Consider the following 27,455-nt stretch of genomic DNA (forward strand, 5'->3'; position numbering starts at 1 on the left):
GTTCCAATCCATACATGGACATCGCATTGTCCCTGTGGACACATACATGGTACTGCCATGCACACGTTATGTCCTAGGACACTGTCCCAATGTCACCTCCAATCTCCCTAGCTGTTATGTCCCGCCAACCTGGTTGGTATGTGTCTCTGCAGCAGCCCACTGAATTAACTGCTAGCCTATTCATGGTCGTTGTGTACGTTGACCACCACACTACCGCATCTATCACACTACACATGGGTGGTACTGCATTGCACATGTGGGACTGCATTCGTACACCCATGACTGGACCATTCAGTATGGCACTGGGGCACATCCTCACATCCGTGCTTCACACACTCATTGATGACCTCCATGCCTTTACTGGCACCCTTGTTGGGCCTCTGTGTGCCACAGCACGCCACATCCACATGCTGGCCACCTGTCATACCATCGCATGGGTGGTTGGTGTGGTACAGAGGGTAACAGATCAGACATTATCCCCACATTGCCCTTCAGCACCATTCCACATTCTGGTATTGCCAATGTACACATCCACCATCACATCATACCCTGTGTCTCAGGATGTTAGGCTATATGACTCCTGGACAGGTCACACAGTGGTGCAAGCATATCATGCTACCTACTACATGTCAGGTACATGTGGCATTACACAGTCCTCAGTCATGTGGCCCCTCATGTTCACTATTACATACACAACATGCTGTCACAGAGTACTGTCCATGCCTACATATCCCACATCTACATACCTGGCAGCATTCTAGCTCCACCAGCTCATACTACTAACAACCATACAGGTGTCGGTGTGGCAGATATATCGTGTAGATGTCATTGCGTCGGATACATCACACTTGGTGCATACACATCACCTTTGCATAGCGACAGTCATCCACTGGGTATCACATGGATATTGTCCCCATACATGCATATCACATTGTACATGGTTGCTGTACACACACATGCCCCACATGGTGCTGTGGTTGCCATATTCCACTGTGGCGTGGGTACACATCTGCAGGGCCACACATCTGTACTGTGTGTGTTGCTGGTACATTGGTAGCCTTTGTACCTGTGCCATACACACATCTACACGGGCAGGGTTACAATAACACATTCGTGGTGTACCTTCCACAGCGGCTACAACTTTACATGGCACGGTATAGTCATGCCGTGATGTATACCAGGCTCAGACAGTTTACATATGCAGATGACAGATCGGGAACACATCTGTACTCATCTGCATACCACTTACACAGGGGTGTCATCTACTCTGACATGGGCCATGTCCTCCGCATTAGTGATGCATGTAGTACTACTACATGGCGTTTGCAGTGGGCGGGGTGAATGAAGCGCTCCTGCATATGTGCACACATGCCACGTTGCTTAGCCTGGGCTTCTGTGTTACCTCCGCAGACTAGACACACACCATGCTGTGGAACATAGGTCCTGTGCACATCCCACAGGGACACACTGTGGCACTGGTCATGTGATAGCTCCCTTGCTGATAGGGTGACACATAGACATGGTACCACCACAGCGGCAGTACTGTGTAGACATGCAGTTGACATCCACCTCTGCTGTTCAGTGGACACTACCATGGGGAGGTGACACTAGTGTGTACATTGCTTATGTGTTTACACATGGACCTGCCGGACGTCATTGTTGCACACATTGCACCTGCTACAGATCGTTTGGACATGGTTACTTGGTGTTCTTCCATTTCGGGTGGCTATTCTGCTACTACTCTGTCCCATATGTGCAGGCCATACATATCCTGTTAGTGTACATAACACTAGGCCATACCTCCATTATGCATGCTATGCCTGTGATACTGTGTATGATGTCTGAACATATCCATCATGACAGCTTTACATTACACATACTTGACATAGTAACCCCTACTGCGAGGCATACGTGCACGTCGTGTGCACATTACGTATGACATCGACGGTATATGCCCATACACATGTGTGCTGTGACAGTATACATACATGTCCTATCCCCTGCTATATGGCACTTCCTTGTTGGACATCCACTGCCAGCATCGGCGTGGGTGGTGGCATTGTTCTGTGTTTTGCCCCCCTATGGCAGCCCTTGGGTTATCCCTGCTGTGTACATGATGTCCCACTGCTGTGCACACGGTGTCCACAGTCATTGGTATGCTCAGCGGGTTAGCACTACATAACCACCTTTCACCACTCTCTGCTTTATGGACAGGTATCTTTACTTACAAACACCGTTCACATACAGTGCAGCTTCGTCATACATATCATGCGTTACACACCAGTACATCTCGTGGGTTCTACATACCTTTCCTGTGTTAACTTCCGTATTCCGTTCGAGTCTCGCTAGATACTTTATTCTCACTCGAGCCGTTTGGTTGTATTTGGTATGAACATACAGTTTGAATATCCTAGGAGTCTTCCTTATATCCATCGTCACCTGCGACATGTGCGTTCATCACACCAATAGCTGTTCCTCGGTGTGTACTTATGCGCATATCACCTGTGCATCTCCTCCATTCGTACAGTACGCGTCGGAACTGGGGCATGGTTCATTCCTCGACTGGGCGTTGGTTATTTGCACTACCTTCGTGGGGATGGTATGTATTGTGTTATGTTAGGTGTGACTGCAGCCGCTATGTGTGGAGTCAGGTACATTTCGCTGTGGTGTTAGCCGTGGATTGTGTGTGTTGGGTATGGTATTATGTTCGACATGTGGGTGTCCCTGTCCTGGCGGTGTCTGTCGATGGCGTTTTGCATTCGGATGTTTAACATAGCTCTTGTATTCCTTTACACAACGGATGCAGGTATGCATCCGCTGCTGATAGTGTTTCCCACGCGAGATGTTGCGGTTATGCCGCTGTCATTGATTGCCTGTATGTTTTTGCTGCTATTGCGGCTTGTATCCCTTTGATATGTGCGATGGGGTATATCGGCGGATGTGGGTGACGGGTACGGGTTGTGGGCCTTGCATTTATACATACACGGTATGCTTGTGTGTGTGCTCCATCCCTGCCTGGGGAGCTGCAAGTTACCTGTCTGTTCTAGGAGTGTAGGTTTTGTTGATGTGGTCTGGTGTCGGTATCGCCTGCATGTGTGCTTCCTGCATGTATTCCTCCGTCACATCGGTAGTATGTCTGCGGCTGTTCATACGTGCCGACTATCCTTTGGCATTTTGTCACGGATATTTATGGTCAATGTGGTCCTGTACTTGGGACGGCCTGTGTGCTACCGGTTGCCACCTATTCAGGTGGCGATTGCTTGTTTAACACTCGTAGAACACACAGCAGTGTTTACGGGACGATACGTGGCCACGATCGTTGCCGGGGTAGCACATGCGTATTTCCGCGGTACATGACTATTGCTGTGTAACGTTGCCGACGTATCGTTTTGAAATTAACATATCGGTGCCATACATACGGTCATGGTTTGTACATGCGTCCTTTGCATCTCATGTTGGCTATACTCCTGTGGTACATTCTGGGACATTTTTGCCTTGCATCGTTTTACGTCGCCACGCCTAGCCAGGAGGAGCTCTCAGTACTACTTTGTGGGTACTGCTGTACATACGCCTGTGGTTCCTATACTGTATGCCTACACATGTTATTCCACTCCGCCTGTCACATGTCACCTACATACACATTTTACAGTGGCACACACATTACACTCGCACAGCGGAACACACGACACCCTCACCTCACACATACACATACTGCCGCTGTCGCAGGGACGGTTGCACACAGTACCTATGTTGCCCGCATCACCGGCGGCGGTGTCTACCTCCGCCCTCATATCCTAAGAATATTACCCGCACATGTCCTGTTACTGTACCGTGGCCTGGCGCTCATCCCGACTCACGAATATGCATTTAGGTAGGTTGACCTTTCCATGGGTGACGTTCCCTGTTCTGTCCACCCTCCCGGATACTCGGGTTGTCGTTCACTATGTTTGCTATGTGGAGATTTCGCGTCTTACTTCTCTGTCACCTTGCATCCCTGTGATTCCCTGTTTTACCTGTTGTACTTTCTATCTGTGTATGTGTACATATATTTCTACGTGTGTAATGATATCTATCTCCATATCTGTGTATGCACATATGTACATATGTATACACCTTGCGGCGAACGTGGCAGCATACGGCTATGCCGTCTGCTGTAGGACCCGCGTACGGTTGAGGTGTTGGCGTTCCATGCTCCGCTGGCTGTTGGGTGTGCAGTGTTTGGGTGCTACCTATGTTGGAGTCACACATGGGACCGCCCATACGGTACACATTACGGGCGGCCATGTTTGTGTGCCGTCCATTTCACTGTGTGTGCAGGTAGGGAGGTGTCAGTCCATGGGGCCTACGCTGTAAGAGTATGTGCTATACGTTCCCTCTTTGCCAAGGCATAGGCATATTGGTACGCCTCCGTCTGCCTACTGGGGCTGGCACAGTGTGTTCATGGCGCTGAACGCTCTGTGCCTGTGCTTGCCTTGGCAGTTGTGGCGGGCTTGGTGGCCCTACACCATTATGTCCCTGCAGCAGCTGTTTCCGCAGGATCATATTATGTAGCATTGCACATACTATGAATATGTGGGCACATGTGCCTGGAGAGTACTGCAGGGCTCCACCGGATGTATCCAAGCACCAGAACCGTGATTTCAACATCCCAAACACACGCTCTATGATTATTCTGGTTTGTGCGTGTGCCTCATTATGGCGGTCTTGCATGTGTGTGTGTGCATTTCTGATGGGTGTCATCATCCACGGCTCCAGTGCATAGCCAGCATCCCCCACAAGGTGACCTTGTGTGATGTCCCCCCTGGTGAATACCTGATACAGCTGTGAGGCATGCCAGATATGGGAGTCGTGGTAGCTTCCAGGGCTGCCAGCACACACATCCATGATAATGCCCTGCGCATTGCACACGACCTGGCAATTGATGGAGGGGAATCCCTTGCGGTTTATGTAGTGTCTACCCTGCTCCCCGGGTGGTGACTTGATTTCTGTGTTCGTACAGTCTATCGCACCCAGTACCTCCGGGTATTGTGCCACACGGTGGAAGTGGCGCACATTGCTAGCCAACTCCTCCTGAGATCTGGGGAAGTATATATACTCATGGGCTTGTAACATGGCATCCAGAAACTGGTGTAGTACCCTGGATGCTGATGCCTGTGAGATGCCCATTATATCCCCGGTTGGCCTTTGAAAGGTACCTGTTGCCAGTATTCGCAAGCTTACACATACCTTTGTGTCCACTGGGATGGGCTCCCCTCTGTTGTCTCTTGTTCTCAGGCGTGGCCGGCACAGCTCCACTATTTGCTGTAACATGTCCCTGTCCACCCTGTAACGCTCTACTACCTCCAGGTCTTGAAGCCCCTGGTAGGTTACCCTTGGTCTGAACACTCTCCTTCTCCTCTGAGGCCTACGGTAGTTGTCGGCACCCTCCTCCGCAACTCCGTCTGTCTCTGACACATGCCGATGCATCACGGCCATGGCGGCACCCAACATATACATTTTAAAAGTTCCCCGTGTGTTTACACCCTAAAGTGCAGCGTTTGGGAATACGCGCTGTGTGTTGTGTGCATTCACACTTTATACTGTTGTGCTGTACACCCGGTGATGTCATTGGGTGTGTCTGTGCGGCCGTATCTGTGGATCATCTTCCGTATTTTACCGTTGGCACTGCAACACTGTTGCCTTTGGTGTTACATTACACTTTCCTGCATTTGTTTAGCTTTACACCTTACCTTACTGTTTCTGCACGTTGCACCTACTATTGCCTGGAGTGCATCCTGCAGGCACATGGCATATCATGCATTTTGTCTGCCGCCGCCGTTATGCTACCTCTCTACTTGGCTGTGCTGTATCGGTTCTTCGCTCTTTGCAATTCTGCTACATCCCCTACTTTCTTTGCATTCATATGCCTCCCCTTTCCCGTTTTGCGGGATTCTGCATGCAGAGTTGCCAGCTGCCGCCGATTGCCCTTCGTGGGTTGATTGGTGTTGATTGCTCATTACGACACCAATTACACTGCTTCCGCATTTCCTCATATTATCCGCATCACCTTCCTGTATCCGTGGTTGTTGACGGGGCGGCCGTCACATGACTGGGTTGGGGAACGTAGTCATCCTCGTGCACATGCATCTGTGCACGCATTGTGTACTCTCAGCACATCTATTTCCTCACGCCGGTCCTGATGCTGTGATGTGCATTGTACAGCCCATGTTTGCTGGGCTCCAATGTGCTTCCTCCTACAGTGGCACACCCCTTTGCGATTGACATGTATTCCCTCTAGGCCACTCCTCGGCGTATTACCGCTGCGCCATTTGGTGCAGCCTTACGCCGGCGGGGGGTTTGCGATTCAGTATTACCTGCCTCATTTGCATGGCATTGACTAGTAATACATGGTTACGGCGCCGGACACTGCCGCCACTCCTTGGCAACCCTTGGGCTGTGGTTGTGGCTTTCCATGCATACTATGGTGTATTGTGGCTGTGAAGCTGATGTGTATTATACTGCTCTTTTATGACATTGTCATATTATTTCATTGTTCCGCACCTTCCGCGGACATGTCCTGGGGTTCTGCTGTGGTTTCTGCGTACATACCATTTATGTCATTATTTACATTTTCTGCATGTTTTCTTTTGACATTCCCGGTGTCTTTCACCATTGGCATGTTGCACCAGTATGACACCTGACGTTGACAGCCTTCCGTTACTCCTATGTCATGTTTGGATATATGTAAACGTTTTTTTTTGGTTTACATTGCCGTGCCCTTATGCTATGCCTGCGCCACTTCGTGAATCGCTACATGCCTTCATTTGCATGGTGCAACACCGCACATGGGGTGTTTAACATACCTACGCAGGAGGCGGCGCAACTCAAGCGCACGCCGGTGGTGCACGTGGAATTGGATCGTACCTGACTCGCTCGGCGGCCATGTCTGGCGTTATGGCGCCTACGCCATGCGTGCGCCTGGCGCAAGGTTCGTGAATCCCGGGGCCTGTCTGCAGTGGCATATGTTTTTTGATACTTCAAAGATCCTTTTCTAGGAATCCAATGAGGTTGTTAAAAAATGTGGTTCGGGAAGTCTCAGGGTCCTTTCCAAGATCCACGTGTAGATAGTTCCCCAGGGGTTGAGGGGAAGGACTCAAATGGACGATGAGAGTACGTTAGAGGAGCTCCACAGAACCAAGGGTCCATAGCTTCTTTCTCTAGTAGACCCTATCATTGTTCCTGAAAGATCATCTGATTGTCCCCCTGTTGAGACAATTGGGGATCGATTATCCCTGCACCAGAGAGCCTGGCTAATCATAACAAAAAATACTTGGGACAGAAGACTGCAGAGGTTATAATCTCCCCCCCCCCCCACACCTCCAGCTGTATGCAAATTTTCTTGATGTTCCACCCAGTCAGAGGAAAGCAGCAGCTCTAGAAATACTAAAGCTGCTAGAAAAAAGACCATCATCCAAGAGGTCCCACCAGACCAGATAGAGTTCAGAACTTACTAAAGATTCTTTAGTGAAAAACAAAACGGGACTGGAGACCAATTTTGGATCTCAATGACTTGAACAAGTCAGTTCAACACACACAGTTTCAGGTGGTCAAGGTTCAGTCTATTCTGCCATTTTGGGGCAAGGACGACTGGATGTGCTCGATAGACCTTCAGGATACGTATTATCATTTAAAAATTAACAGGCAATCCTGAAGGTATTTATGGTTTTGGTTGGGAGCTATTCGCTACCTGTTCAAAGCACTGCCCTTTGGCCTCACCACAGTCCCCAGCGTGTTCACCAAATGCTTGACAGTGGTAGCAGCTCACTTGAGACTGCAGGGATTCAGAGTGCTTCCATACATGGATGATTGGCTCACTACTGCCCTGACCAAGCTTCTACTAATTAGAGCAAGGAGTCAGGTACTCTGGACTTTTTCTCATGTGGGGGTAAACATAAATTAAAACCAGTCTCAGTTACAACCGACTCAAACATTAGAATTCATAGGAGTGGTGTTCAACATGGTATCAGTGACAGCTTCTCTTCCTCTCTCAAGAGTACAGACTCAGATTCCAGGCCAGGAAAATAATTTGCAGTACCAACATTTCAGCTTGATTGATTCTGCCAGCTTTAATTTCAATGTCAGCTGCCATCATTTTCATTCCTCTAACAAGATTTCATATGAGAATTCTTCAATGGATGCTAGCAATACAGTAGGCGATTCCTTATCAATGCATGTTGGCACAAATAAGACTCATTTGGTCATGCGAGAGATGCCTTTGGTGATGGATTTGATCATATCAAGTTCTACAAGGGCATCCTTTCAACCTCAGCCCAAGGCTATAGTGACCGTGGCCACTTCCTCGATTTGGTGGGAGGGCACTTCATGGGGAAAACCGTCCAAGGCACTTGGTTCCCCACAGAGGCCAGTACGCATATGAATGTCCTGGAAATGACAGCAGTGCTGTTAATGTTGCATGCATTTCAAGACACTCTCTTTTGGGACAGTTGTGATCCAGACAGACAGCTTGTCAGTAGTTTGGTACATCAACAAACAAGGGGAACACCACGTCTTACCTCTTCTGTAAAGACGCCCTCAGATGTGGCAGTGGGCGATTTCTTCCAACCGCTTTCTGATAGCAATGCACATTCTGGGGCAGTCCAATGTGATAGACAAACTGAGTAGGTCCATTCGACTTCCTAATGAGTAGTCTGTCAACAGGAAAGTGACAGATATGATCTGTGAATGGGGCCAGCCTTGCTGTGATCTTTTTGCATCTCCCCTAAACAAGTGCAGCAGCTTCTTTGCCCTGCTCCCTCAACTGGCGTTCTCTCCAAGGGCTGCTCTACTCCACAAATGGCCCTCTGGTCTTTTCTATGCCTATCCCCCAACTCCTCTAATTCCCGATTTTTTTTTTTGCAGAAAGCTGCCAGGTTGAAGAGCAAAGTCATCCTCATTGCACCTTACTGGTCTAGACAGGTTTGGTTCCCCTTCCTTTGGCCTCATCTGCTTTACCCATCTTGGATTCTAGATCTGATTCCAGACCTCCTGTCTCAACCCAGCAGGCTTGGTTCATCCTGATGTATCAGACCTCAAGCTAGCAGCAGGATTTCTCCAATTCCTTTAATAGCCAGACAACCATGGCCTCAAGCTAAACGCCAAAAAGTGTATAGTCATCCCCTTTGGCAAAAACAAAGTGCCCACAAATTACCACATAGGTGGTAATCCATTAAGTACAAAAGAAGTAATTAGGGACCTGGGGACCCAAGTTGATAGCAATCTCTCATTTGACAACCATGTGGCCAATGTGGTTAGAAAAACATTTTATATAGCCCACCTAATCATGAAGGGATTCACATCTAGATCAGGGGAGGTCATCGTGCCTCTTTACTCATCCCTCATCAGGCCCATAATTGAGTACAATGCCCCTTTTGGGATGTACCTTACCAGACACCTGCAGCAACTGGAAAGACCCCAAAGTACCTCACCAAGAGGATCAAATGGCTCAAACAGATGCCATATGCTGCCCGGTTAAAGAAACTCCAGCTCTACTCAGTGGCATACCGCCTGCTCAGAGGCGATCTGTGCCTGACGTATAAAGTCATGTCCAACCCAGAATTAATGGACATGCTGCACCTCAGAAAATCCAAATCCCATTGAACTACGTGCTCGAGAGACTTGAACCTCAGCACTGAAATAAATAGGACATGCTGGAGGGACAGATTCATAACCCAGAGGCTCCTTTCACTCTGGAATAAAATCCCAGTCCAGGTTATGCAGAGTCCCTCATTGACTCTCTTCAAGAGGAATCTTGATGAGTGGATGGGAGATTGTAGGTTTACCCCAGGTATCACTTCTGTGTCACTGTTAGACAGAGGCACAGTATACTAACCTCGAAAAGGGCATAACAAAATTCATTTAAAATGGGTGGCGAAACCCAAACACACTCTGGCTAGGCTTATAAATGCCCTAGGGCAGATAGCCTAGTATGAACCTATGAACCAATGCTCTCTTCCCCTGTATGTCACATACTTGTATCTTCCCATAAGGCTTCTACAAGAAAAGTTTACAGAAATAAATGGAAAAGATTCATTTTTTTGGGCACCGCAGAAATGCAGTGACACCTTCTCAGTCCTGTACAAATTGTTCTTGAATTTTTGCAACAATTTTTAATGAGGGAACTAGTTCCTCAATGATTAGAATTCAGTTAGCAACATTCTCTAATTTTCATATTGGATTTGAGAATTCTCCCTTGGCTTCTTCTAAGCTTACAAAACCCTTTTGAGAGACACCCTTCTGCTGAGACCTCTGTTTAAACATCCTACTCCACCATGGGGTTTATATTTGGTGCTGCAGGCCTTAATTCATTCTCCCTTTGTACCAGCAGCTAATTGTGATCTTAAATTCCTGACCTGGAAAGCTATTTTTCTAGTGGCCCTTACCTTTGCTAGAAGATTTTCAAAACTTCAAGCACTGTCCTCTAAACCTTCGTACTTGATTTTTCATAAGGAAAGAGTAACATTACATGCCGCCACTTCTTTCCTTCCTAAGGTGGTGTCGAGTCCAGTATTAATCAGTCCATTAATCTGCCAGTCTTCTTTCCTAAATATGCAAGCAAAGGTGAATATATGTTGCATTTATTTGGATGCCCACAGACAGTTTTTACGTACGTAGAACAAAAAAGATGTTGGAAAGACAGAGCAGTTATTTGTGTCCTTTGCAACCGATATTCCCAATTTAGAATCTGCAAAGGTATCTTTACCCCGATAACTTTTATCTACAACAAATTGGTTGTATCCTTACCAAAACATGTAGGATCTCATTCAGTTAGGTTCATGGCAACTTCGTCAGTGTTCCTGTTTAGGGCTTCCATGGATGACATGCAGCTGCAACTTGGGCCAATCCTCATGCCTTTATTACTCATTACAAACTAGTTCTGGTCTCGGGGAAGAACCATCTTTGGTTCAGTTGTCCTTAAGAATATCCTTCCTTGGAGTTCACCTGTGAATTTAAGTAGTTGGGAACTCTGTCCCAACAGTGGAGGATGGAAAGAAAATTGACATAATCAGATAATGAAGTTAGGTACTTAACATAATGTTCTATCTTTGTTGTTCATTTTCTTCCTCAACTTCCCACCCACCAACCCCCAACCTTTTTCACAATGGATTTGTGGAAGAATGAGAGATTATAAGGACACCACTGTCCTTCATGTTGAGCTACAGATATGTCCCATCTTGTTAGGATTTTTATAGTAATATTTTCTGATTTATCTAAAGCAAGATCTGCGGTATGGTAGGGCTTGGTTTATTATGGATAAAGGAGGAGCCCCAGAGCTTTTTGGTGGCTACAAGCTAAAGTAACTGTCAAGTTGGATCGGATCCAAACCCAGCAGTTGAGGAAGAATGAAAATGGACAACACAGGTGGAATGTTATGGGAAGTACATAACTTCTTTTAATCTTGTGCAGTTGTACTTTATCTGTATGTACAACAAATACTGAGGTAGCACTTCTGGAGAAAATTTTAATTTCTTGCTCTTGACATAAGTTCTATTAATGTGAATATATCTGTTCAAAAATCAATATTTATGGTATTTTTTTCAGGTAGCTTAATTTTCTGTCTGAAAGTAGTATGGTGTAGATGTTTTCTGGGAATGATTTGTGATGTACAGTTTTAGGACTAAAATGGCCACAAGTGATATTTCTATGAAGTTTTGTTTTGTCAATTGCAGGCAAACTCAACAGATCAGTAACTTGGAACGCAAGCTGTGGGAGAGAGATCTACAGGTCCACAGTGCCCTAAGTGGGCCTGCTAATCCATATGGTGACATTGTTTTGTTAAAACTGCAGGTATAAAGTAGAATGAAAAAGGTGTATTGTTGATTATTTCAGAATATGATAACAGTTGCTTGATGTAATGATGCATGTTAAAGAAGTATGCAGGTTGAATTTTTAATAATTTAAGAGATTAAGTCTAATATTTCATCAGAGCACATGCAGGTAAGTTTTTGGAACCTTTGTGGCAGTGTTTGTCAGCATTCCAGTGGACTCTGGTGCTTATGGAGTAAAACCTGTGGCTTGTATTAGAGAGATGCCTCTCTGTCCATATTATCCACTCCTTAACACTGAACCCTTCTTATGACTTGGTGTATAAGCTGATAAATCTGGTGTCAAAAATGACTTGGTGGCCTTTGGCAGACGTATTGCTGTTGTGTCATTTTGAGATGTTCATCATTCCCACTGCTACATAGACTTTAGGCTACTTAGGGAAGACCTAGCTAGCCTCGCAAAGCTTGGTGTCCCCCATCTTCACTCTGACTGCTGATTGGCTATCCCCAAGGAGGGGAAAGTAGGAATGAAAATTTCTTCAGTACTTTCTTGACAGGAGCAATAATCTGCTAAGAATTTCATTTCTGACAGATTAGCCTCCAGTGGGGGAACACCTCCACAGCAACATTGTTGCTCTTTCAAGCAAAATATATTTAGTTTAATTTTTTGACTAACAGTGGTATTTCTGTTGTAAGAAACCCAGCATTTTTTATCAGTATTGGAATTTCCTGTCAGGGACCACTATTTTAGCTACCTATCTTGCTTAGCTAATTGGGAGCTAATTTGCTTAAATGTATTTTCTGCTTGTGTAAACTTTTAAAATTGTGACTAGGGTGCACAGTGATGGTTGTACAATATTGATTATGCTCACTTCTTGGCAACCCGCATGTTGGTTGTTGTTTTTTACTGTCAGTGTTTAGTAAAAGGAGTGCTGACATTTTGTGCTGCTTGTGTTTTTACTTTGTGAAGTGGCTGGAGCAAGAAGTATGTGTGTGTTATAGGCCTCGCTCTTTCTGATAGACTTACTTCAGCAACAGTTGTTGCTTTTGGCTTCTCTTTTCCGACTACAGCATGGATACTTAGGTCCTGCTGGATTCATTCCCCGTTATTAGAAAGAAAAAAACACTTAAGGTGCTTTTGCAGCCTATGTTGGCTCTTTCTATGCCTCATATGAAAATGGGAGAACCTACAGTGGCCATCGGTTGTATCTCAGACCACTCGGTCTCTGACTTCCTTTGATATAGTACTTTCAGTTACAATGAACCAGGGGTCAGCCATATCTTTTTTCATTTCTTCCAAGTCTTTTGAGTTTCTAATACCATGTCAAGAATGGACTCCTTGTTTCTGTCTGCAAATCCTGATATTTTTTGACATTGTGTGCCTTTGCATGCAAGACACTAGTCACTGGTTATAGTGATTACAGTGAGCAATGCTACTTTTGCCATATTTTCATGGACCACGAGATCTGGTTTTCTTGCATCTCTCGTTTGAACTGTTGGTAATGGGTGATCCCATGTGATGTAGACTTAATCATTTTCTGTGATGCTTTGTGGCTCATGTTTTCAGTGTTTTTCAAACTACGTCAGTATTATAATATTGGCACAATCCAACAGTCATGGCACATTATTATGCCTTTTAGTATACAGTCCTTCTGCCATTAATATGTTACAGCCAACAGCAGGATGTGCAACTCTTTCCAATTCTGTTTTACAAAAACTTACATTTGTATGTTTCTCCCACAAGTTCGGTGGACTTGTAAGCCAATGTGCATGTAGTCCACTGTCTTGGACCGCCATTGTTTACCTTTCATCTTTTGGTTTGAATTCTCTCCTTAACCATTCCTGCATTTGTTCCTGATCAGCATGAGGTTGTTCCAGGAGTTTTCTATACTTGCAACTATATTTATGCATTTTCTGCATTTCTTGCCTTCTCATCTAATCCTTCACCTTATATTCTTTCTTTTGTTTTTGGCACATTTAGTTGCTGCCTGATTTTATCTACTTCTGGCTTGATTTCCATTCCTGCTCGATGCCGATATGCTTCTGCTAGACTAAGCAGGGAAAGTCCTCTTAGATTTAGTCTCATGTTTCAAAGCGTTCACTGTATTTAGGTCTTGTGAGGTCAGTAGATATGTATGCCATCCCGTCACTGCCGATATATACATGTTATCAATTTCAAGGAAGCCCATACCTCCTTTGGAACAGTGAACATATAATCTTGGTATGCACATTTGATGAGCATGAAGCATATTTCTTGTTTTCCTTTCTAATCTGTCCAATGCCTTTTGGGGCCAGTCAATCACTGAAAACTGTAAGTAAGGACAGGAAGAGCAAATTACTTTATAGCTTGAACTTTGTTCCTAGATGTCAACACTATTTTCGGGATTAATTTAAATCTTCTGAAATATTCCTTACCGATTTTTATTCACATTTGTTCATGTTTTATTGTTGATCCATAGTTAATTTCCAAATATTTATATACTCCCTCTTCTACAAAGAGGAGATGAGAAGTTTTTACACTTTGTTGCTTTCTGGGAGCCAAATTATAGCCATAACCTAATCTGTTAAGCAGGCAGCTTAATGGGTTAAAGGCAAGGGAAGAGAGCAGTGGTGACAGAGACCCTGGAATATCCCCCTTTTTTTTATCCCTGGAAAAATAATTTGTCCTTTGTCATGGCTTAACTGCAAAATTATTTACCACTGTTTCATGGGAGCTGTGATGTAGTTTATCAGTGTAGTGTGCATCTTATACAGTTTTAAGTACTCTCTTATCCATGAATGCGGGATACTGTCAGATGCTTTTTTGTAGTCTATCCATGCCATACTTAGACTGTCCCCCTTTTTTGCAGTTCTCCACTATGACTTTGTTAAACAACAAATTATCCTTTGTTCCATATGACTTTCTTGTATTACCCTTTTGTTCTGTTGCCATAATCGAATTTTCTTCTAAATGACTAAACTCTGTTGGTATCAATTCCAGTATATAGCTCATACATCGCGAGAAGGCAATTTATTGGCCTGTAGTTTTTAGGGTAGCTTGCAGGTTCGCTCTTAAGTAGGAGCATTGTTTTTCCTGTTAGTCAGGCTGGTGTCTGTTCGGGATGCGCATATAAATAGTTCTTACTTGTGGCTAAGTCTTTGTGCAAACGATGTTAATACTTTTAGCCAGAAGTTAGGTACTGCATCTGGGCCTGGGGCTTTCCAATTAGAGGCTTTTCTTAACTTTGTTTCAATCTCTCTGGCCGTTACTTCATCCCATACATTTGAACTTCTTATTCTTTCTTTTACTTCTGTCCATTTAGTATCTTTGTAACATACCACAGGATCTTCATAAATATTTCTCCAAAATGTATCGATTTCTTTTTTTTGGTTGTTTTTCAATTCCTTTCACCTTGCTTCCCAATTCTCAAACTTTTTTGGGTCATCAGTAAATTGCTTAATGTGACGTTGTTAAAGCTTGCCGTTCATTTTTCACTGATGGGCTAGGAGCCGATCCCCTGCTCCGACACGGCCGTTTAGCAAAGCTCAAAGATTACCAGTAGCTCAAGACCAAACCCCTTATCCCATGATGCATTGCTGGAATTACCTCGGATCTAGTTTGCCGCGGCACTGATCTCTTGGTTTCCAGCATTGCTCAAGACTTTTTGTGGGATTTTCTACATATTTGCAAGTTTTTCTTATTATTTCTCTTGTATATGATTATATATATATATTACTTGGAGTTAGACTGTTAAAAGTGTTCCCCTTTCCCTTTTATAACTTGCTATGTTTTGCATGACTTGTTGCTTCTTGCCCTCGGCCTCAGTAGTTTAGAATAGTTTAGAACAGTTAGGAGAATACATTTATTCTCTATTGTATTATATTTAGAGTGGCCATTTGGGCGTTTGTTGTCATAGTCGCTGATAGTCTTATAGTGGTTATTTTTCTAATTAGATATTATATCTGAAGATAAGGAGAAACATCCGAAGTCTGGCTTCAAAAAATGTCCAGAATGCAGACAAAAATGTCGGTGACAGATGCACATGTTCAGTGTGTTTATTGTTTGGGTGAGGTACACCTTCAGGAGTCCTGCAGTATCTGCCACTCCTTTTCTACTAGGGTGCTGGCTGAGAGGAAGAAGAAACTCCTAGATCGAGGTATCCTTAAGCACCTCTTTGTAGAAGCTTTGTCTGACCAGGATGGGGCCAGCAAATCATCAAAATCCTCAAAATCTTCCTCAGAGTCTAAATAAAAAAAAATAAATAAATAAAAAAAAGTGGACTATTCTGTTACTTTGGCTCCACAGCATTCGGAGCCGACAGTCTGTTCTTTTCGGAGCCTGGACTCTGGCTTGGTACCGGTCTCTGAGACTCCCTCTTCACCACTTCTCCAGTCGGCACCATCGGTGCTTTCTTCCAGGTCATCGGTTAGCCTTTCTGAGTTAGACATGGACAGAATGGTACAGAAGCTTTTATCGGTACCAGGCCTAGCTAAATTGTTGTCTGCTCTGACCCAGGCGTCGGAACCGAAGACCACACTTCCTGACTTGACTACTACTCCTCCGAGCCGTACCGGTCATTCGGAGCTGGAGGAGGCTGACTTGATTGTAGAACCCTTGGAGCCGACGGCTGTTCCAGTATCATCAGCTCCATCTGTTCGGACGTCCTCGGTGCCGACTGCAGACTATAGGAGCTGACACTCCCTTGTCTGATCCGGGGAGGATAGTCGCACGGACTTGTCTGTGCCGACTCTTCCTCTCGGGGCTTTGGCTCAGGTGAACTTGGTTCCTACCTCAGGCTCTGAGCCCACGACATCGGTGCGGGAGGGGATCGCGGTCCTTTCGGGTCTTTTGACTCCTCATCAGAGTCGTGATGCTCTCGAAGCCATGAGGCAGGTGTTGTCTCCAAAGATTTCCTCATCATCAGGTTTGGCTTCTTCACTTAAAATGCTTGTGTCCGCTTCTGCTACCATCGGTCATCCCAAGGTTAGAGACCCAAAGCCTCAGGTAGCCCCACTGGGCGCTCCCTGCTCTTCTGAGAATTCCCCAGAAGTCCCCACTGAAGAAGTACCCAGAAAGAGACTGTGCAAGAGGAGGCACTTGGACTCCCCACAGGAGTCCCTGACATCTGACACCGACTTGGAGGAGTCGGAATGGTCCGCTCGATCCCCCTCTGAGGACATCTCCTTTGCAGAGATACTGGAGATCCTTAGGCAGAGGGGTGATTGGCAGTCCAAAAGCCCTACTGAGGATGAGTCGGTTCTTCTGAAGGCTTTCAGGTCTCAATCTTCCACCTCCTGGGTGTCTCCACCCTACGATGAGCTTATGCAGTTGTTCTCTTGTAAGGTGTGGAAGTCGCCAGACTCCATGGAGCCTGTCCCCCGGAGGCTCAATAAATTTATTTCTGCCCCTGTCGATAAATCCTTTCTGTCCAAAGGAGTTCCTGTTGATGCCATGGTGGTGGCAGTGGCCACAAAGAAGGAATTGTCAGACACTTCTGCATCTATCCATCCTCCTAACAGAGAGTCCAGGATCAAGGATAGATATGGGAAACGCATGTTCAGTACAGCGACTTTCACTCTGCGATCACTGAACTATCTGACCCATTTCACCAGACTGCAAAGAGATCTCCTTAAGGAGCTGGGAGATTCCCTTCAGGGTACTGTAGCTGCAGGCATCTCTGACAAAGTTTCAGCCCAGCTTGCTACCCTTAATTCCATTGTGAACTCGTCCATGCGCCTCATATCATATGCGGCTGATGGTTCGAGTAGGGCTGCAGGTACAGGGATTGCTCTTCGCAGTCATGCCAGGATGCACCTCTGTTCCTTTGCGGAGCCTTTCAAGTCTTCATTTGTAAACACCCCATTTGACGGCTCATCCTTGTTTGGGCCTATGGTAAAGGAAACCTTCACCAGGTGTGAACAGGAGGGAAAGACTCTGTCTGCCGTCGGAGTCAGTTTTTCCACCCCTACTCAGCCTTTTCCCAAAGGCCAAAGGGGATGGAAGATGTGGTTCTGAAAAGCCCAAGGAGCCTTTCAGAACACACGTGGAGAACCCCCTCCAGGGGCAGAGGAGGGGGTAATAATGGAAGACGCCGCCCTCATGGCAAAGGGGGTCTGCAACACCATGGTGACAGAGATCTTTTCTCTGTCCCAATCCTACCAGCGCTCCTGAGAGGAGGCCCGACTGCCCTGCTCTTGAGGCGGTCGAGGGTCGCTTATCTTTGTACCCAGAAGCCTGCTTAGATATCACACATGACAGATGGGTACAAGGCATCATTTCCAGAGGGTATTTCATACCGTTCTCCACTCCACCCATGCCCGTCAAAAGAATCCCGGACGTTCCACCCAGTTACAGGGAACAAGCAACCATAGAGGTCCGCAAGTTGCTAGAAAGAGTCATCCAACCAGTCCCAGCAGACCAAATAGGATTCAGAACTTATTCAAGATTCATTTTGGTTCCAAAGAAAACAGGGGACTGGAGACCCATTTTGGACCTCAGCAGACTGAACCAATTTGTAAAATAAGAGAAGTTTCGGATGGTCACGCTTCAGTCCATACTCCCCTTTTTGGGGAAGCACAATTGGATGTGCTCGATCGATCTCAAGGATGCGTACTACCACACAAAAATGGCCAGACCATCCAGAGATCATTTGCTTTTCCGTCTGGGAGCCAGTCACTATCAGTTTTGAGCCTTGCCCTTTGGTCTCACTACAGCCCACAGAGTGTTTACCAAATGTATGGCAGCGGTCATGGCTCACTTGAGGCGTCTAGGATTCCAGGTGTTTCCGTACCTAGACTATTGGCTCCTTACCTCCACCACCAGGCACCAACTGATTCAGGCAACAGAATCCACTCTGACACTTTGCAGCCACTTAAGCATTACGGTCAACTTCGAAAAGTCTGCCTTGTCGCCAACGCTGCATATTGTCTTTATAGGGGCAGAGTTAGACATGTCAACCACCACTCTACGTCTTCCAGTCAAAAGTGTATCAATTCTTCGCCAACACATCATTTCACTGGTTTCAAAGAACATAGTTGCAACCGCAGAGGTCTTGAAAGTACTAAGTTTGGTGGCTGCAGCAATTGTAGCCATTCCATTGGCCAGGATGTATATGCAGATTCTTCAATGGCTCCTGTTCACGCAGTGGTCTTTCCAGGAGTTGCCAGTGAGCCATATGATTCTGATTACAGACTCTTGCAAGAGGGATATTCAGTGGTGGTTGACGTCTCTATATGTCACAATAGGACGCCACTTTGTACTTCCCCCTCCAGTAGCTACTGTGACCACGGACGCTTCCCTGATACGGTGGGGGGTGGGGGGGCATTTTCAGGGAAAGACTGCACAAGTCATATGGATGGATCAAGAGTCACATTTGCATATCAGTGTCCTAGAGATGAGAGTGGTATTTCTGGCATTGCAGTACTTTCAGGACTCTCCCTCTAGGGACAATTGCCATACAGACAGACATGTCAGTGGTCTGGTATTTGAACAAACAGGGTGGGACCAAGTTCTACCCCCTTTGCCGAGAAGCCCTCAGAGTTTTGGCAGTGGGTTATGTTGTCATCCCAGCGCTTTCTGTTGGCAATGCACATCCTGGGGAGATCCAGCATGATAGCGGACACGCTGAGAAGGGCAATATTGCTGCCACAAAGTGGTCCCTCAAACAGGAGATTTGCAGACAGGATTTTCTGCAAATGGGGCCAGCCTTGCTGCGATCTTTTTGCCAGCCACATCAATACCAAATGCAGATACCATACTTTGCCCTGATCCCCCCTTTGGGAAAACCCCCGAGGGATGCACTCGTACATGATTGGCCCCTGGGTCTCCTCTATGCATTTCCTCCAATTCTGCTGATACCCAGATTTTTACAGAAAGTCAAGTTACCGGGAAGAACTGTCATTCTTATAGCCCCTCATTGGCCTCGGCAGATTTGGTTTCCATTTCTTTACCATCATCTCTTGGAGGATCCATGGACCCCGGTCCCAGTTCCTGATCTCTTGACACACCCGTCAGGGGACCTCCATCCTTCCTTGCAGTCACTGAAGCTAACTGCTTGGCTGCTCCAGTTCCCCATACAGCCAGGCTTCATAATCTTTCAGATGACACAAGTCAAATTTTGTTGGCTTCCACAAACCTTCCACCAGAAAATTGTATCATAGTAAGTGGAAAAGATTTTCCATTTGGGCTTCTAACAAAAAACTTATTCCTTATCAAGCTCCATTGTCATCCATTGTAGAATTCTTGACCGAGATTTTTCATGAAGGAGTTGCAGCTGCTACCGTTAGGGTCCAGTTAGCAGCTATATCTAATTGCCATCTAGGTATTGATGGACTGAATATTATGCAACACCAGTTATCCAAGGCCTTCCTCAAGGGTACCTTTCACATGAGACCTCCAGTGAAGACTCCTTATTCTCCCTGGAGTTTGAATTTCATGCTTTCCCGTATTATTCTTTCTCCCTTCGAACCAGCATCATCTTGTGAGCTCAAGTTTCTGTCATGAAAAATTATTTTTCTAGTGGCCATTACTTCTGCCCGCAGAGTGTCAGAGCTTCAGGCATTATCTGTCAAGCCTTCCCTATATGGTTTTTCATCCTGACAGAGTATCCCGTAGGACTAACCCTTCTTTTTTGCCTAAAGTATGTTCTGAGACAAACATCAATCAAGTTATTGAGTTGCCCGTTTTTTTCCCTAGCCATACCAACAAATTAGAATACATGCTGCACAAACTTGATGTTCATAGACAGCTTAGATATTATCTACACAGAACAAAAGACTTCAACAAGTCAGACCAGCTTTTTGTTTCTTTCTCTGAAGCCAGAAAAGGTAGACCAGTGGCTAAAACAACCCTTTCTAAGTGGCTTTCAGATTGTATCATCTACACTTATCTGCTAATAGGTCTTTGTTGCATAAAGTGAAGGCGCATTCAACCAGAGCAGTCTCTACTACTTCGGCCTTTCAAGCCAAGTTACCTCTCGACTGTCTGTGCTGCAGCCACTTGGTCTAAGCCTCACACTTTTATCAGTCATTACAAAGTGGACAAGTCCTCCAGGGACAGGGCTTCCTTTGGTTCTACAATCCTGAAAAATGTACTCCCGTGAGCCACCCAGGATTTAGGGTGCCAGGGACGCTACCCATCAGTGAAGAATGAACATAAAGATTGAACACCTTCACATAAAGAAGTTATGTACTCACCATAACGTTCCATGTGAGTTGCTCCATCTCGCCTTAATTCTCACGTCCCTCCCTCCTTCCCCCACCTGGCTGACAGTTGACCTGGAGAACTGACTTCATCCTGGTTATTCAATGTTTCTTTCTGTCTGGGGAGATTAGTCCTCTTACTAGGATATGGTACACACAGCAAACAAGATCTGAGGTAATTCCAGCAGTGCATCATGGGATAAGGGAGCTTGGTCTCGAGCTACTGGTAATCTTTGAGCTTTGCTAAATGGCCGTTTCGGAGCCAAGGATCAGCTGTGAACCCATCAGTGAAGAATAACGGCGAGATGGAACAACTCACATGGAACGTTATGGTGAGTACATAACTTCTTTTTTTTGTACTTTTCCTTTATATATATCTGTATATTCTAATTTTTTCTGCCTGTGCTGATATTTTTAGTTTATCATTTGTGAAAGTGCACGATAAATCCTGATCCATTCCAGTACTGTGCATTACTTTTATCACGTCTGAGTATTTTTATTGATCTGTTCCCTTACTCTAACAGTGACACTTCTTGTTTTATTTGCTTTATAGTTTTCTCTATTCAGTACTTCCATGATGGCTTTCAATTTCTCTACATCCTTTCCTTTACTACCCTGTGTTCTTGTGGTAGGACTTTATCTGTTGTTAATTTGGTTCACAGTAATGTATCATGTTTACTTCTGTTATAGCGCATGAATCTCTATGGGCAGTCCTTATTACTATGTTCATTTGTTTTATCAAACTTCTTAGGTTTTATTGACCTTCTGCAGTCTGTTTCTTTCATTGATCTTAATATGTCTATCCATAACCATTAAATCAAGCAACTGTTTTCTTAGATCATTTTTAGACTGGGGGCACATTCTTTGCTCTTCATTTCCTGCAGGCATTTCTATAGAAAGTTCCAGAGCACCTTCTCTTCAGTTTCACCCTGTGTCATCCATTGCTCTTTCATATGGGAACTCACTGGCCTATCACTCCACCACATTGACTGTGCCAGAGTTGTCACAGTTTCCTGTTCTTTCCCTTGCTGAATAGCTTCAACTGAACGTTTGTAGTGGTTTACTATGGGAGACTCCAAAGTATGTTCATATGTCGACTCATTAGATGCTTCCCGCTCCACTTGTTTCTCCTTAATTTAGGTATCCATTGCTCTATACTCTCTTGTGTTATTCGAGTTAAATTTTCTACACTAAATCCTTCACTTTGCAGGTAGTCCATAAACTCAGTTTCTGTTTCTTTATCTTCTCCATATCAAATCCTCTCCTACTTTTCCTCTGTTTTCTTATAGGTTCATAGGTTCATACTAGGCTATCTGCCCAAGGGCATTTATAAGCCTAGCCCATAGATATGTGGCTTTCGCCACCCCTTTAGTTTGAATAAAACTATGACTATTATTTTGCTGTGCCTCTGTCAAGCAGTGACACTGAAGTAATCCCTGGGGTATATCTGCGATCTCCCATCCATTGGTCAAGGTTCCTCTTGAACAAGGCCAGCGAGGTGCTCTGCCTCACATTTACTGGGATTTTGTTCCACAGCATAGGGAGTCTCTGGGTGATGAATCTGTCCCTCCAGCACGTCCTATTAATAACCGTGTCAAGGTTTAAGTCTCCCGCCCTTGTGGTTCTGAGGGATCTAGATTTTTTGAGGTGAAGCATATTCATCAAATCTGGGTTTGACATGGCCTTATATGTCAGGCACAGGTCACCTCTGAGCAAGCTGTGTGAGACTGAATAGAGCTGGAGTTCTTTCAGTCGGGCAGCATAAGACATATTTTTGAGACCCTTTATCCTCTTGGTGAGGAACTTTTGGGGCCTTTCCAGCTGCTGCATGTGTCTGGTCAGATGCATTCCGAATGGGGCATTGTACTCAATCATAGGTCTAATGAGTGATGAGTACAGGGGGACGATGACCTCCCTTGATCTAGATGTGAATCCCTTCATGATCAGGTGGGCAATGTAGAAGGTTTTCCTGACTACTTTAGCAACATGAGTGTCAAACGAAAGGCTAGTGTCAACCTGGGTCCCCAGGTCCCTGATGACTTCTTCTGTGCTCAGTGGATTGCCACCTATATGGTAGCTAGTGGTAACCTTGTTTTTCCCGAAGGGTATGACTATGCATTTCTTGGCGTTTAACTTTAGGCCATGGCTCTGGCACCAGTTATCCGTTTCTGTGAGGCCCTTCTGAAGGATATCTGTGTCAGAAGTGATGTTCTTCATTCCACATTGCTGCAGTCCTAACTATTGGGTAGTCCGCTGTCCAGTCGGCCCGAATACCAAAGTATATGGCTGACGTCGGTCAGGGCGCATTAGACTGACGTCAGTACGTCAGGGTACTAATGCGCATGACCAACGTCATATCCTCAGTCTTTTTTGCCGCATGGTCCGATGCAGAAGCAATTTTGCGAGTGCAGGTTGGCGTTCTGAAAGTTTCTGAAGTCAGAGTTTCAGACCGAATCAAAGTTGGCTAAGTACCCCGTTGCGGAATATTTTGGTTTTTTCTTGCCTCAGTATTTAACCGGATGTCAGAAAAAGTGAATAACTGTATTTCTTGTGGGAAACAGATACCTCATAGGGATTACCATACTTTGTGTATACCTTGTTTAGGGCCTGAGCACGACGTAGTTGGATGCCGCTCTTGTGCTAGATTTAACAAACGCACTATTAAGAGAAGGTTAGACTGTGCCAGGTTAGTTTTTGGGAAGCGTTGTAATTATAAAATGCCGTCGGAGGCTCCGGCGCCCGCTTGCAAAAAGCGCAAGGACAAAGCAGCAAAGCCTAGAGTGGAAGAACCGACAGTCCCAGACGTCGGATCTTTAGAAGGCTCAGTGGAGCCGGAGGTTTTGCCAGGTGTTTCTTTAGAGTCTCAGGGAGAGACTTTACTGTTACAGGATGTATCCTCGCAGGAAGTAGGCCAGGCTGAGGGGGCTTCTCAGGTGGCTGTTCTTCCCTCTCTTCCTATGGTGGTTAGAGCCTCCCCTTCTGTTTCCAAGGCTTCTTTGAGAGGCAGGCCAAGTTTAACTTCAGTGGGGGTTTCTCCTAGTGCTTCAGGGTCTTTGCCTAAGAAACATATGCTTAAAATGGCAGAGGATTTGATTACTATGATTAGAGGTTCTATGCCCCTCCTGATAAGAGGCCTAGGGTGGAACCTGAGTTTGAGAGTTTTGAGCAATGTTCGAGGCTTCTGAGTCTTCGGCTGAAGACTTGCAGGAGTTTCCTCCTTATTCTGATTCTGATGTGGATGATTCTACTCCTTCAGCTTCTCCTCCTGAGGATTTTTCATTTTCAGAGACTCTGCATTCCATGAGGGAGCATTTTAAATGGGAAGGTCAAGATTTCTCTGATTCCAGGAAGAGGCTTAGGGAATTCTTGTTTTACCCCAGCATAGGCCTTTAGCTATACCTCCTGTTCTGAATGTGGTGGAAGATGTTTTGCAGAGGCTTCCCTGAATCCTGATTCTTTGCCTCCTGCCCCAGTTAAACCGGATAGGTACTATAGGGTGCCTGAAGCTCATAAGTATCTTTTAAGAGTCCTAGGGCAGACCCGGAAACTGTCTCTCAGGGGCCTAAAGGTGTGAAGGCCTCTGTTGTTAAAAATCCTGGTCCTCCTGATAAAGAGGCAAGGGCTTTGGATAGATGGGGAAAGAAAGTGTATACTTCTTCCACTTTAGCCATGAGGCGTTGAATTGTCAGTTTCACATGTTAAAATATCAGAATTATCTCCTTTCACAATTGAAATCTAAGGTGGATGCTCTGGCAGAAGGTATTGAGTGTAAAGAGTTGCAGGATTTAGTTCATGTGTCTGAACAGGTGGGTAAACATTCCTTGCAATGTGGTTTTGATGCTGTGCAGGCCTCCTCGAGGGTGGCTGCCACTGGTTCTGTTCTTCGTAGGCATGCCTGGTTGAGAGATCAGAATTTAGCTGAGCATGTTAAAACAAGGATTTTGGATGCTCCTTTGCAGTCTGATGTGTTGTTTGGTTCGCCTGTGGAAGCAGTCTTAAAGAAAATGGAGGACAAGGCTAAGTCTATGCAAACTGTTAAGGATTTTTGCAGGTGCAGCCTCCAAGTTTAGTAGAAATTGGCCTACTAAGGGATGGACTTATCCTGCTTATGATTCCCAGTCTAGGGGTAGGTCTAGACGTGGTAGGGGCAGAGCTCAAGGTTCTTTTAGGCCTAGGACAGGGAGTTCCCCTGCTCAGACTTCTGGTGAGGGCAGGGGTCAGTCCTTTCGTAAGCAGACCCAATGACCTGCCTTTTCAGCTGCCAGTACATTCTCGCCTGGCAGCACCTTTGGGAGGAAGGCTGTCTCTTTTCAAAGAAAATTGGGATTTAATTACCCAAGACAGATGGGTTCTGGATATCATTCACCACGGTTACAGGTTTTATTTCCATACCATGCCTCCTTTCAAAGGCATGCCAGACATTCCTCCTCTACAAAGACAAGAGGCTCACAAGCAAATTTCTCTGTTGCTCCACATAGTCCACACAGCCAGTTCCTGTGCCAGAAAGGGGCCTAGGATTTTATTCTCGCCTGTTCCTAGTACCGAAGAAGGGGAACACGTGGAGGCCAATTTTGGATTTATCTATCCTCAACACTTATCTGGACATTCCCAAGTTCAAAATGTTGACGTTACAACAGCTTTTACCTCTGCTGGGCAAGGATCACTGGATGGTAACTTTAGATCTCAAGGAAGCTTACCTTCATGTGCCTATAAGACTAAGTTGCAGGAAGTATCTGCGTTTTCGAGCTGGAAATTCTCATTATCAGTTCTCTGCATTGCCCTTTGGCTTATCCACTGCCCAGAGTATTCACAAAGGTTCTGGCTCCAGTGATAGCTTACTTCAGGCTAAAAGGAATTCAAATCTATCCTTACTTGGACGACTGCCTGATTCTAGCTCAAGAAAAGGAAGACCTTCTACAGCATTTGGATTGTCATAGCAGTGCTAAGATGCCTAGGGTATTCTGTGAACGAAATAAAGTCCAGTCTAGTACCCTCTCAAGACATGTGCTTTCTGGGTGTGAGACTGAATACAGCAGCCCAGATGGCCTTTTAACCCCGGACAAACAAAAGAATCTTTCCAGTTACTTCCATCAACTATCTCTTCAGTCCGGGCTGACTGCAAGGACAGTCCTTCAAGCCTTAGGGTTCATGGCATCTTGTATTCTGGTGCTTCCCAATGCCAAACTGCATATGAGGAAGCTGCAATGGTATCTCAAAAATGTATGGACACAGCACTGCCAGGATTTGGACACTGTCATTCAAATAATACCTTGCATTCAAAAGGAATTTTTGTGGTGGGCTCAGGAATGTCACCTAAACAAGGGACTCTCTGTGACCCGGCCAGAGGCGAGTCAGATTCTAACGACAGATGCCTCAGACATTGCTTGGGAGCTCATCTAAATGGAAAGTGGATACAAGACAAGTGGCCTGCCAGACTACAGCATCTACATATCAACATGAAAGAGATGTTAGCAGTCCAGTTTGCATTAATGGCTTTCAAGGAGTTACTTCTTCCAGGGCAGGTGTTGATTCTAACAGACAACACAACTGTCATGTGGTACATCAACAAACAAGGGGAACACATTCTTACCCATTGTGCAGGCAAGCAATGATTTTATGGGAGACTGCGCTCAGCTTGCAACTAACTCTTCAGGCAAGGTTTCTGCCGGAGCACAGAACTCCTTAGCAGATGTGTTAAGCAGACAAATCATGGATCCCCACAGTGGAAACTGGATCTTCATGTATTTCAAAATTGACAGTGTCATGGGGAACTCCAGACATAGATCTGTTCGCTTCTCCACTAAACCACCAGCTGCCAAAGTTTTGCACAAAGAGGTTTCATCACACAGCTTGGAAAGTGGATGCTCTTTCTTTCAGTTGGAAAAATCTTCATGTGTATGCTTTTCCACCTCTGCCTCTTCTCCCAAAGGTGCTTCTAAAGGTCAGACAAGACAAGCCAAGGATGATTTTAATAGCTCCAGATTGGCCTCGGCAGCACTGGTACCCATTACTGAGGAGTCTGGTAAGGAAGCCTCCATGGCCTTTACCCTTGATTCCACACCTGTTGTCTCAGAGGGACGGTCACCTGCTCAATGTCAAGCTTCAATCTCTTCATCTAACAGCCTGGCATATTCTGTTTTGAAAGACAGCAGGTCTCAACTTCCTCAACAAGTTTTAAATGTGATTATGGAAGCCAGAAGACCTAGTACAAGGAAAGTGTATGCAGAAAAATGGAAGAGATTTTTATTTTGGAGTGCAGCAAACAATTTGGAGATTTCTGAGCCTAATTTGAGTGTGGCTCTTCAATATCTTACTGAGTTATTGGACAAAGGTTTGTCTTTCTCTTCCATTAAGATTCATGCTGCAGAAATTTCAGCTTACTATGATTGTGACCCACCATTGTTTTCGCATCCTTTGTTCAAGCAATTTCTTAGAGGGGCAAAGAATATAAGACCCCCACGTAGAGCTCCTACT

At 45.4% G+C, this 27,455-nt stretch overlaps 1 protein-coding gene across 1 annotated transcript in view; it reads left to right on the forward strand.

Moving 5' to 3' along the window:
- Positions 1–27,455, forward strand: part of CEP85 (centrosomal protein 85) — a 2,011,196-nt gene that overhangs the window by 477,791 nt on the left and 1,505,950 nt on the right. The window contains exon 6 of the mRNA XM_044083921.1: positions 11,706–11,823. Within this exon, the coding sequence (XP_043939856.1) occupies positions 11,706–11,823 (118 nt within the window). The remainder of the gene's footprint in view (positions 1–11,705; positions 11,824–27,455) is intronic.

The sequence above is a fragment of the Protopterus annectens genome, chromosome 1.part1 (assembly GCF_019279795.1).
Source record: "Protopterus annectens isolate FY-2018-M chromosome 1.part1, PAN1.0, whole genome shotgun sequence".
Lineage (NCBI taxonomy): Eukaryota > Metazoa > Chordata > Ceratodontiformes > Protopteridae > Protopterus > Protopterus annectens.